General features: G+C 38.8%; 4 protein-coding genes across 4 annotated transcripts; all 4 read left to right on the top strand.

Moving 5' to 3' along the window:
* The first annotated feature begins 2,714 nt into the window (after positions 1–2,714).
* On the top strand, positions 2,715–3,692 carry LOC114445736 (olfactory receptor 51I2-like). The gene has a single exon (XM_028420909.1). The coding sequence runs from the start codon at positions 2,715–2,717 to the stop codon at positions 3,690–3,692; it is 978 nt and encodes a 325-aa protein (XP_028276710.1).
* Positions 3,693–5,525: 1,833 nt separating this feature from the next.
* LOC114446516 (olfactory receptor 1-like) lies at positions 5,526–7,303 on the top strand. The gene is made up of 2 exons (XM_028422162.1): positions 5,526–6,477; positions 7,191–7,303. Exons 1-2 carry the CDS (start codon positions 5,526–5,528, stop codon positions 7,301–7,303), a joined length of 1,065 nt encoding a protein of 354 aa, XP_028277963.1.
* Positions 7,304–8,494: 1,191 nt separating this feature from the next.
* Positions 8,495–9,475, top strand: LOC114446515 (olfactory receptor 1-like). The gene has a single exon (XM_028422161.1). The coding sequence runs from the start codon at positions 8,495–8,497 to the stop codon at positions 9,473–9,475; it is 981 nt and encodes a 326-aa protein (XP_028277962.1).
* Positions 9,476–11,193: 1,718 nt separating this feature from the next.
* LOC114445735 (olfactory receptor 51I2-like) lies at positions 11,194–12,174 on the top strand. The gene has a single exon (XM_028420908.1). The coding sequence runs from the start codon at positions 11,194–11,196 to the stop codon at positions 12,172–12,174; it is 981 nt and encodes a 326-aa protein (XP_028276709.1).
* Positions 12,175–12,975: the final 801 nt, after the last annotated feature.

The raw sequence follows: 12,975 nt of genomic DNA, 5'->3' as shown, positions 1-12,975 counted from the left end.
TCTGAAGTCACGATCCAAGGTTTTTTCTATTTTTAACACTCTGGAAATACCATAGATGAGCATAAAATAAATATAGATCTATATAGATCTATATATAGATCTATATTTAGATATCTGTTGACTACGCTAAGTTATGCTAATGGTACTGATGCCCAAGGTTCTCTTGTTTTCAACACTTATCTCTATGCTGTGGTAAAAATGCCTCCCTGCATTACTTGATGCGCATGTCCTAAACTGAACAAAACACACACGCCAAACCGAGACACGTGTAACCGAAATGATCATTCCATGGAGGTCTGGATTTGGAACCATACTCAAAATAAAAGTGGAAAATCAAATTACAGGCTGACCCAACTTGAGTGGAAATTCCTCACGACAAGTCAAAATGAGGCTCAGTAGTCCTCCACGTGCCTGTATGACCTCCCTACAATGCTTTGGCATGCTCCTGATGAGGCAGCAGATGTTATCCTGAGGGATCTCCTCCCAGACCTGGATTAGCGTCTGAACAGTCTGTGGGCCATTTACAAGATGCATGTGGTACATGCATCTGGGGGATGGAATGCGATATGATGTCCCAGATGTGCTTGATTGGATTCAGATCAGGGGAACAGGTGGGTCAGTCCTTAGCATCAATGCCTTCATCGTGCAGGAACTGGGTACACACTTCATTCACATGTGGCCTAGCATTTCCATGCATCAGAAGGAACCCAGCGCCCACTGCACCAGCATATGGTCTCACAATAGGTCTAAAGATCTCATCCCGGTACCTAATGGCAGTCAGGGTTCCTCTGGCTAGCACATGGAGGGCTGTGCGGCACTGCTCATGCTCGAGGATGTTGCACACAGCAGAACGTTCTCCACATTATCTCCAGACTCTGTCACGTCTGTCACATGTGCTCACTGTAAACCTGCTCTCATTTGCAAAAAGCACAGGGAGCCAATGGCGAATCTGCCAATGTTGGTGTTCTCTGGCAAATGCCAATCACCCTGCATGGGGTGTGACTGACTTGGAGTTACAATGTGTTGTTTAAGTGTTCCCTTTATTTTTATGGAGCAGTGTATAAAAGGCCAGGCAAGACAATCAACAGAAGGGACACATGAGGAGGGGAAGACAAGACACCTGTAACGAGAGGAGAGTTAGGGGCTGTCAATATAAAACGGGAAACCAAAAAAAGAAAGAACTTGCCTACAAACCCCCACCACCACCTCCTGGCTTGTCCAGGTGTCAACAGTGCAAGTCCCGGATAAGGAAAGGGTCCAGAATACAAGAGGTAGGTTCCTAGGGGCTTCCTCTGGCCCCTCCCAATCTACTACATACTGCGGCCTTCTGCCTCGGCGTCTACATCCAGCAGGCGCTGCACAGTGTAGGCCAGTTGCCTATCAATGACCCGAGGTGGAGGTAGAGGAGCGACGGAAGGTTGGAGAGGACTGGAGGTGTAGGGTTTGATCTTAGAGACGTGGAACACAGGATGGATACGCAGAGTCCTGAGGAGATGAAGCCTCACGTCCACCGAATTAATCGCCTTGACAATCTTAAAAGGCCTGATGAAACGGGGAGCCAGTTTTTTGACTAAGTTCTTAACTTGATATGCAGTTGATAACCAAACTGAATGACCTGCCGTGTAGAGGTCTGTCGTCGCTCAGCAATTCTTTTGTTGGCTTTGATGGTGCAAAGAATCACTGCCCAAGCCTTACACAAAATCCGACAACAGCGTCTGGATTGATACTGGACCGAAGGCACTAAGATCTCCTGCTCATCAAATGGAGACATATTTGTAGCTGAAGAGGTGAGTGAGCTATGCACATACTCTCCCCAAGGAAGATTGGAGCTCCAAGTAGTATGGTTCCTGGAAAAGATGCAGCGCATAGCTGCCTCTAAGTCCTGATTGGCCTTCTCAGACTAGAAGGTGGAACCCCAAAGACAGACTTGAGGTTCCAAACACCTGGCAGAATTCCTGCCAAACCTGAAAGACAAACTGAGGCAAAATATGTTGTATTAGCAGTTTAGAAGTCTCAGTGGCAGAGAGTGTTTAGACAAGGCTACAATCACTGTTTTACCCTGAGGAGGAAGTAGTCCAGTGACAAAATCCAGAGCGATGTGTGACAAAGGACAACCAAGGACAGGGAGAGGTTGCAGGTGACCAGCTAGCAGGTGATTGCACACAAGGGTGTCTGGCTTAACATTTTCCGAGCCAGGACGGTAGGAAATAGAAAAGTTAAAATGCCCAAAAAACAAAAAACAGCGGGCCAGTCTACAGTTCAGTTGTTTAGCCGAGTAAACGTATGACAAATTCTTATTGTCGACCTCATAAAATCAAAAATACACAAACCCCTTTTGTCATTGCTGGGTCAAATAATGCTGTGCAGATGGTACATATTGCAAAAATGTAATCTGAAACACTTGATCAACAATGTTGCCATTATTGGGACTTTAATATTAGTAAATCAAGTACAAAGTACAAATTTCATAATACATGTGCTAATATAATGATATAAGACAATATCTGTAACAAAACATTGATGCTATTACTGGTCCATATGTTTCACACGTTGAATGAATGAATATTCAACTCATAACCATGTGACAGGTAGATGTTTTTGTGTGTCATCATGACACTATAAACAACAAGTCTCCCTCACTACTGCTCACACTGCTCAACTGTGTATGAGGTGAGTTGGGCTTCAGCATTTTGTCTGTCATACTTGTACTCTGTATGGGTCCAGCAGAGAGATCCTCCATGTTTAATGCTACATTTGTTCGTCCCGCTGGATTCTACATCAATGGTTTTACTGACATGTCTCATGTGAAGTATTTCTATATTTTCTTGTGTTTTGTCTACATCATGACTGTGATTGGGAATGTTTTTCTGCTTGTGGTTATCTACCTGGTAAAGAGTCTTCATACTCCTAAATTCATGATTGTGTGTCACTTGGCTTTTACAGATCTGTGTGGCAGCACTGCTCTCATCCCAAAAGTCTTAGACACATTTCTGTTTGACAGGAGATTCATTGTCTATGAGGCTTGTTTGAGTTATATGTTCTTTGTTATGTTTTTTTCAAGTGTGCAGTCAGGGACACTTGTCACTATGGCCTTTGACAGATTTATAGCAATATGTTTCCCTTTAAGGTACCATAGTATTGTGACTAAAACATTTGTTGCTGTAATGTTACTGTTTGTGTGGTTGTTTTTCTTGAGTGAAATAGCATTTTTGGTTGGGCTTGTTGATCGCCTCTCTTTCTGTGGATCCTTAGATGTAAAAAGCTTTTACTGTGATCATGGACCACTATTTCGCCTAGCCTGTAATGATGTATCTTTAAATTTCATAGCAGTAGTTATTGTTGTTGTTAGCATCAACCTGATTCCTTTAATACTGATAGCTGTCACATATATTTGCATTTCGGTAGCACTGAGCAGGATTGCGTCAGGAGAGGAGCGACTCAGAGCACTGAAAACTTGTACTGCTCACCTGATTCTTGTGGCTCTTTTCTTTCTACCATTCATGGGCACCAACATAGCTGTATTGATCTCCTCTATCCATCCTAATGCCAGAATCATGAACTCCACATTGACTCACACTATACCAGCTTTACTCAATCCTATTGTGTACTCTTTAAAGACAGAAGAGGTGATGAACGCTATCAGGAAGCTTTGCAAAAGAAATAGGCTGATGAACAAAGTAAGAAAGAAGTGAATTTGTTATCAGAGCTATACAAACATATTAGGTGGGTAGAGTACATTATTTGTGTAATAAGAATGTCTTAATATGATTGTTAAGATCTACACAATATAATTTACCTTTAAGCTATGATCATCATGTGCATCATTTGTTGTACTTTTCTGTTCAAGAAGATCATATACAATGGCCTGATCATTTTGTAGTTAATGGCTGGTGTAGAAGGCTCCCCACTGCAAAATGAACCCTTGCATCTCAGTATGTACACTGTTTACACAAATAGTTACCCAAGATGCATCACTTCAGTTGGTTCACATGTGTTCTATTGTGTTTTACATCAGCTTGGTGTAATGATGATCATGAAGGAGATACTATTTTGAGAAAACATTTCTTTGAATAACAAAGTATTAAACCAGTGATATTTTTTTTCTTTTTTTAGTAAAGGTCAAATTAAAAAATACACAAACCTCTTTCTGTTTTTGCTGGGTCAAATAATGCTGTGCAGATGGTGCATTGTGCAAAACATATGATCTAAAACACTTGATCATCAATGTTGACATCATTGGGACTTGGGAAATTAGTAAGTCAAGTTTTTTATAAACTAGCAATCACATAATACATGTGCTGATATAATAATATAAAACAACTAAGGGTGGGATGGTTCAGGAAAAAAATCTGAACCGTTCGGTACACATATTTTGGTTCGGGGCGCGTGTTCTGTTCGGTTCTGGACATGCGCATCAAGTAATACATATAGACGAGTGTTGGCAACTTGGTGTCTCTCTCACTACATTTCGCGGCTTTCCAAACTTTTTTTAATCAAAAGAAACTAGTGACTCTCTCTGGTGACTTTTGAAGAAAATCATTCTGCAGTCAGACTACTGTCCTCGACAAGAAGCAGCCATGAGCTCCTCCCCCGCCTCAAAACACTCACAGCTGGTCAGTCTCTCTGTAGCTTCACGCAGCAGTTTCAGCTGCAGGCAGATCAAAGAGACCCACAGCACTCTGCATCTAAATGTGCGCAAAGCTGCCGCTGGTCTTGTCAATGCTTACAGAGCGGGATGTAAATAGCATATTTCAATGGCAAAAATAAAAAGAAATCCACGGACATCAGTACTATTAGCATTGCATAGCTTAGCCTAGTCATAGAGTTCAGTCTATCCAACTAGCATGTCGTTCTCTGTCCGACGGTGGGAGTATGTGCGCACACGTGTCTGTGTGTGTGTGCATATGTCTGTGTGCGCAGAGAGAAATGACATGCTGCCGTGCAAATAAGATAAATAACATGAGCTGTTTAGTTTGTTTAATAAAGGAACAAGGTGTAGACCTGTTCTATAGGAAAGGTTATCTTAAATGGCATCTTAAAATGATCTGGCGCTATATAGAAATTAAAAAGAAATAAAATTGACTTGACCTGATATAATGATGGGGAAACACTGAACTGATTCTTAAATATGTTGAATGTTGGATAATTAGGATATTTATTTTGTGCTCATCTATGGTATTTCCAGAGTGTTAAAAGTAGAAAAATCCTCAACATTGTAAACCGAACCGAACCGAAAACCGTGACCTCAGAATACTAACTGAACCGTGGATTTAGTGAACCGGTCCACCCCTAAAAACAACAAAGTCTGTAACAAAACATTGATGCTATTACTGGTCGATGTGTGTCACACATGGAATGAATGAATATTCATCTCATGATCATGTGACAGGTAGATGTTTGTCTGTCTCTTTGTCAGGCTATAAATGACAAGTCTCTGTCAGTACTGCTCACATTAGTGAACTGTGTATGGGGTGAGTTGTGCTTCAGCAATTTTCACTGTCATATTTGTTCTTCTTGTACTCTGTATGGGTCCAGCAGAGAGATCCTCTACCATGTTTAATGCTACATTTGTTCGTCCTGCTAAATTCTACATCAGTGGGTTTTCTAACATGTCTCATGTGAAGTATTTCTACGTCTTCTTGTGTTTTGTCTACATCATGACTGTGATTGGGAATGTTTTTCTGCTTGTGGTTATCTGCCTGGTAAAGAGTCTTCATACTCCTAAATTCATGATTGTGTGTAACTTGGCTTTTACAGATCTGTGTGGCAGCACTGCTCTCATCCCAAAAGTCTTAGACACATTTCTGTTTGACAGGAGATACATTGTCTATGAGGCTTGTTTGAGTTATATGTACTTTGTTTCAATTTTTGGAAGTGTGCAGTCATGGACACTCGTCACTATGGCCTTTGACAGATTTATAGCAATTTGTTTTCCTTTAAGGTACCATAGTATTGTGACTAAAAAACTTATAGTTTCTATGCTTCTCTTTGTTTGGATCTTCTTGTCAGGTACAATAGCATTAGTGGTTGGGCTTATTAATCGCCTCTCTTTCTGTGGATCTTTGGTTATACAAAGCTTTTACTGTGATCATGGAGTAGTATATCGCCTAGCCTGTAATGATAGATCTTTAAACCACATAGTAGCACTCCATGTTATTGCTATGCTCCTCGTCATGCCTCTTATATTGATCACAGTTTCATATATTTGCATTTCGGTAGCCCTGAGCAGGATTGCATCAGGAGAAGAACGACTCAGAGCACTGAAAACTTGTACTGCTCACCTGCTGCTTGTGGCTCTTTTCTTTCTACCATTCCTGGGAACCAACGTAGCTTCAGTTTTCACCTCTATCCATCCTAATGCCAGAATCATGAACTCCACATTGACTCACACGATACCAGCTTTACTCAATCCTATTGTGTACTCTTTAAAGACAGAAGAAGTGATGAGCGCTATCAGGAAGCTTCGCAAAAGAAATAGGCTGATGAACAAAGTAACAAAGAGGTGAATTCTTTACTATCGCTACATTAATAGCCTATATTCAAACAGAAGTGTAATAATGATGTCTTACTATAAATGAATACTTCTGTGCAATATAATTTACTTTTTACATCTCATTTTTGTCATTGTTGCACCAGGTAATACGGTGCAAGTGACACATTTTGCATAAACATGATCTAAAAATTGATTATCAATGCTGATATCATGGAGACCTTGAATTGTTTTTTTTGTAAATGAATAAAAACTAAGCTACCAATTTCCTTCTTTAATTATTATGTTGTTTTTTTGTTTAAGAACATAATAAATAATTTGATTACAGTAGGTCTTAGTAGGCAAATACAGCCTCACACGAACAACATATAACTTTTTCACTGTGCCATTATTCATCTAGCAAAAATGAAGCCAACAAGTACAGAGAAAAACATGTGGTCAAAGTAAGTACTCTCTTACTCTTCCATAGGTTTAAAGGGTGAGCTGTAGCCAGGTGCTGCTGCAGGGTTTTCCATACATAGACACGTTTGTGTCGGGCTGCCTTTTAATCAACACAAATGAATTCCGTCTTTATTTCCCAACGCGATTTTAAAATATACCAATCTTACCGTTCATGCAACTCCGCTCAACTCTCTCTCTCCCCCTCTCGTTCTCGCTCACACACACACGCCCGCTCCTCCCTCTCCATGCGCAATTTCTGAAGCCTATCTGTTGAAGGAAATCCCGAATCCGCGGATATTTGCACAGAGAAGGTGGTCGACGATATCTGGAGTTAACGCAACGGTATTGATAATGGAACAACGCGCAGCTTAATTCAGCATAAACAGAGCTGGAAACACAGCAAACCATTAGGCGAGATAAACAGTATGTGCCCATAGTCACACAAAGAATAATAACACCAAAATCTGTTTCATTTATGAGTTAGTTGCCTTGTTGTGCCTTTAGTAGTTCCATGTATGTTATTAATGTATTCATGTGGTTATATTATACTATTTATTTTAACCTTATTTTACCATTAACTGTCATTTTACAAAAACAGGTTGACATACGGGCTTAGGTCAGTCTTGAGTTTATATTGTGAAATTAAAACCTTCAACTTTATCTGTTTTTGTAATCCATTCCTTAAATGACACAGAATCAGAATTCAGGTAAAAACTCAACTTTAATCTCAATTTGGTGAATAATTCATGAAACATGTTATTTTAAAAAACAGGTCTTCCTCCAGTATAAAGCAAACTAATTCCACTGGCCTGCCCTGTAATGTATGGAGTAGAGGTGGGTGAAGGTCCAGGCAGAGTTCTAGTAAAAATGTTTTTGTCTTGCCACTCAGAAATAACTTAAAGAATTAAGATTGAACACAATAAGTTCAAAATTCTTCTTGTAGCTGTAAAAATGGTCATTAGATAAGCATGGAGGTGTATATTTAAACTATGACAAGAGGAAAAGACATAAGCAATGTTGCTGTACATCAACCTGGAAAGGGTCATAAAGCCATTTCCAAACTATTTGTAGTGCAACATTCTACAGTAAAAAAGAGATAATTCACAAATGGAAAGCATTCAAGACATCTGTCAGTCTTCCCAGGAGTGAATGTCCCAGTATTTCCATCCCAAGGTCAGACCCTGCAATACTCAGAGCAATCAAAAAAAAAGAATAACACTGACAAAAACTATGATCTAAAACACTTGATTATCAATGTTAATGTTAAGATTAGTAAATCAAGTTTTTAATAATCTACCAAGCACATAAAACATGTGCTGATATAATGGTATAAGACAACAATGTCTGTAACAAAACATCAACGCTATTACTGGTCAATGTGTGTCACACAGAATGAATGAATATTCAATTCATGACCATGTGACAGGTAGATGTTTCTGTCTCATCGTGATGCTATAAACAACAAGTCTCTCTCAGTACTGCTCACATTAGTGAATTGTGTATGGGGGAGTTGGGCTTCAGCATTTTTTACTGTCATATTTGTTCTTATTACTTGTACTCTGTATGGGTCCAGCAGAGAGATCTTCTACCATGTTTAATGCTACATTTGTTCGTCCTGCTAAATTCTACATCAGTGGGTTTTCTAACATGTCTCATGTGAAGTATTTCTACGTCTTCTTGTGTTTTGTCTACATCATGACTGTGATTGGGAATGTTTTTCTACTTGTGGTTATCTACCTGGTAAAGAGTCTTCATACTCCTAAATTCATGATTGTGTGTAACTTGGCTTTTACAGATCTGTGTGGCGGCACTGCTCTCATCCCAAAAGTCTTAGACACATTTCTGTTTGACAGGAGATACATTGTCTATGAGGCCTGTTTAAGTTATATGTTCTTTGTTTCATTTTTTGGAAGTGTGCAGTCATGGACACTTGTCACCATGGCCTTTGACAGATTTATAGCAATATGTTTCCCTTTAAGGTACCATAGTATTGTGACTAAAACATTTATTGTTTCTATGCTTCTCTTTATCTGGATCTTCTTGTCAGGTACAATAGCACTAATGGTTGGGCTTATTAATCGCCTCTCTTTCTGTGGATCTTTGGTTATACAAAGCTTTTACTGTGATCATGGAGTAGTGTATCGCATAGCCTGTAATGATACATCTTTAAACTACATAGTAGCACTCAGTATTGTAGCTATGCTCCTCGTCATGCCTCTTATGTTGATCACAGTTTCATATATTTGCATTTTTGTAGCACTGAGCAGAATTGCGTCAGGAGAAGAACGACTCAGAGCCCTGAAAACTTGTACTGCTCACCTGCTGCTTGTGGCTCTTTTCTTTCTACCATTCCTGGGCACCAACATAGCTTCAGTTTTCTCCTCTATCCATCCTAATGCCAGAATCATGAACTCCACATTGACCCACACTATTCCAGCTTTACTCAATCCTATTGTGTACTCTTTAAAGACAGAAGAAGTGATGAACGCTATCAGGAAGCTTCGCAAAAGAAATAGGCTGATGAACACAGTAAGAAAGAGGTGAATTCTTTACTACTGCTTCAATAATACATTGGAGACAGAAGTGTATTTGAGTAATAATAATGTCTTACTATGAATGAACAATTCTGTGCAATATAATTTACTTTTTACATGTGATTATGTTTTTGTTCTTTGTTATTTAAAAACTTACAAATCTAATTTTTTGTCATTGTTGGACCAGGTAGTACTGTGCAGGTGACACGTGCATAAACATAATCTAAAAACACTTGATTATCAATGTTGATGTTGTGAAGACCTTAATTTGTTTTTTAATTAAACTACCAATTACCCCATTTAATCATATGTTGTTTTGTTTTTAAAAACATAATAAAAAATAATCTGATTGCAGTGGGTATTAGTAGTAGGCAAATACAGCCTCAGACGAACAACAACATATAACTTTTTCATTGTACCAGTATTTAGCAAAAATAAAGCCGAAAAGAAAAATATGTGTTCAATATAAGTTCTGTCTTACTCATCCCTAGGTTTAAAGGTGAGGTGCAGCTGTTACATCCCTGAACAGCAGGAGAAACACAAACATGAATGTCTGTTCTGTTGTCACGTCAACCCGTTTAATGACAGAAACAATTAAAGGGCTCCCCCTTTTGGTAGAACATTGGAAGTGATGTTACAAGTTATTTTCAAGTTCTGTCAGAATAAGATTTAATAACAGATTGAATCTAACAGAAAAACAGGCATAGCATTATAATTAAACAAACATGGGGGTGGGTGGGGGGTGAATTTCAGTTGCACATTAAAGCACATAATACATAGCCACATGCTGCTGATCATCAGTCCTTGATAAATTGATCATCTGCAGGTGCGCAGACCTCTATAAAAGAAACTGTAAAAATGGACATTAGATAAGCATACAGGTGTATATTTAACCTATGTCGACTTCAGAAAATGTATTTGAATCCCACTTCCTGCACACACACTGCATAAATCCCAATGATCAACTCCACCGACTGATGCAACACCAGGGCCAAGGTGCCACCACAAATTGCTAACTGGTCTGTGGGAAACACTGTGCTGATCATCAGCTTTTGATAACTTGATTATCAGCAGGTCTGCAGACGTTTTGGCCATTTGCTGTTCTGGGCTATTCAGGTGTGTCTCAACACAATGACAAGAGGAAAAGACATAAGCAATGGTGTTAAAGAAGAAATTGTTGCTGTACATCAATCTGGAAAGGGTCATAAAACCATTTCCAAACTATTTGTAGTTCAACGTTCTACAGTGAGAAAGATTGTTCACAATGGAAAATATTCAAGACGTTTGTCAGTGTATTCCCAGGAGTGAATGTCCCAGTATATTCACCCCAAGGTCAAACCCTGCAATGCTCAGAGCAATACAAAAAAAAAGAACAACACTCACAAAAAAAAGATCTAAAACACTTGATTATCAATGCTGACATTATTGGGACTTTAAGATTAGTAAGTCAAGTTTTTAATAAACTAGCAATCACATGAAACATGTGCTGATATAATGGTATAAGACAACAATGTAACAAAACATTGATGCTATTACTGGTCAATGTGTGTCACACATTAAATGAATGAATATTCAATTCATGACCATGTGACAGGTAGATGTTTCTGTCTCAGCGTGACGCTATAAACAACAAGTCTCCCTCAGTACTGCTCACATTAGTGAATTGTGTATGGGGTGAGTTGGGCTTCAGCAATTTTTACTGTCATATTTATTCTTCTTGTACTCTGTATGGGTCCAGCAGAGAGATCCTCTACCATGTTTAATGCTACATTTGTTCGTCCTGCTAAATTCTACATCAGTGGGTTTTCTAACATGTCTCATGTGAAGTATTTCTATATCTTCTTGTGTTTTGTCTACATCATGACTGTGATTGGGAATGTTTTTCTACTTGTGGTTATCTACCTGGTAAAGAGTCTTCATACTCCTAAATTCATGATTGTGTGTAACTTGGCTTTTACAGATCTGTGTGGCAGCACTGCTCTCATCCCAAAAGTCTTAGACACATTTCTGTTTGACAGGAGATACATTGTCTATGAGGCTTGTTTAAGTTATATGTTCTTTGTTTTATTTTTTGCAAGTGTGCAGTCATGGACACTCGTCACTATGGCCTTTGACAGATTTATAGCAATTTGTTTCCCTTTAAGGTACCATAGTATTGTGACTAAAACAGTAATTGCTGTAATGTTGCTGTTTGTGTGGTTGTTTTTCTTGAGTGAAATAGCATTTTTGGTTGGGCTTGTTGATCGCCTCCCCTTCTTTGGATCCATAGATGTACAAAGCTTTTACTGTGATCATGGACCACTATCTCGCCTTGCTTGTAATGACAGATCTTTAAATTCCATAGTAGCAACTTTTGTTGTTGTTATCATCAACCTGATTCCTTTAATACTGATAGCTATCACATATATTTGCATTTCGGTAGCACTGAGCAGGATTGCATCAGGAGAGGAGCGACTCAGAGCTCTGAAAACTTGTACTGCTCACCTGATTCTTGTGGCTCTTTTCTTTCTACCATTCCTGGGCACCAATGCTGCTGTAATATTCTCCTCTATCCATCCTAATGCCAGAATCATGAACTCCACATTGACTCACACTATTCCAGCTTTACTCAATCCTATTGTGTACTCTTTAAAGACAGAAGAAGTGATGAGCGCTATCAGGAAGCTTTGCAAAAGAAATAGGCTGATGAACAAAGTAACAAAGAAGTGAATTTTTGATCACAGCTTTACAAACATATTAGGTGGTTAGAGTACAATATCTGTGTAATAACAAGTCTTAATATGATTGTTCAGATCTACACAATATAATTTACCTTTAATTTCTGATCATCATGTGCTGTTTTGTAATTTGTTGTACTTGTCTGTGCAAGAAGATCATATACAATGGTCTGATCATGGCTGGTGTAGAAGGCTCTCCACTGCAAAATGAAGCCTCGCATCTTAGTATGTACACAAGAATAGTTAACCAAAACTGCATCACCTCAGTTGGTTCACATGTGTTTTATCATGTTTTACATCAGCTTGGTGTAATGATGATCATGAAGGAGATACTATTATGAGAAAACATTTCTTTGAATGCCAAAGTATTAAGCCAGTGACATTTTTTTTCTATTTTCAGGACAAATTCAATTATACACAAACCCCTTTTGTCATTGTGGGTCAAATGATGCTGCGCAGATGGTGCATTGTGCAAAAAATATGATCTAAACACTTGATCATCAGTGTTGACATCATTGGGACTTTAAAATTAGTAAATTACATTTTTCATGAACTAGCAATCACAATACACGTGCTAATATAATGATATAAGACAACAATGTCTAACAAAATATTGATGCTATTACTGGTCAATGTGTGTCACACATTGAATTAACTCATGACCATGTGACAGGTAGATGTTCGTCTGTCTCATCGTGACGCTATAAACAACAAGTCTCCCTCAGTACTGCTCACATTAGTGAACTGTGTATGGGGTGAGTTGGGCTTCAGCATTTTCTACTGTCATATTTGT

This window comes from Parambassis ranga, chromosome 14, assembly GCF_900634625.1.
Source record: "Parambassis ranga chromosome 14, fParRan2.1, whole genome shotgun sequence".
Taxonomy (NCBI): domain Eukaryota; kingdom Metazoa; phylum Chordata; class Actinopteri; family Ambassidae; genus Parambassis; species Parambassis ranga.
This window is presented reverse-complemented; position numbering and strand designations above follow the sequence as displayed.

Excerpts from the sequence above, each read along its gene's own strand:
- LOC114445736 (XM_028420909.1), top strand. The coding sequence starts at position 2,715 with ATGGGTCCAGCAGAGAGATCCTCCATGTTTAATGCTACATTTGTTCGT.
- LOC114446516 (XM_028422162.1), top strand. The coding sequence starts at position 5,526 with ATGGGTCCAGCAGAGAGATCCTCTACCATGTTTAATGCTACATTTGTT. Across the intron at positions 6,478-7,190 it reads GAAGCTTCGCAAAAGAAATA|AAGCCTATCTGTTGAAGGAA; the intron begins GGCTGATGAACA and ends GCGCAATTTCTG.
- LOC114446515 (XM_028422161.1), top strand. The coding sequence starts at position 8,495 with ATGGGTCCAGCAGAGAGATCTTCTACCATGTTTAATGCTACATTTGTT.
- LOC114445735 (XM_028420908.1), top strand. The coding sequence starts at position 11,194 with ATGGGTCCAGCAGAGAGATCCTCTACCATGTTTAATGCTACATTTGTT.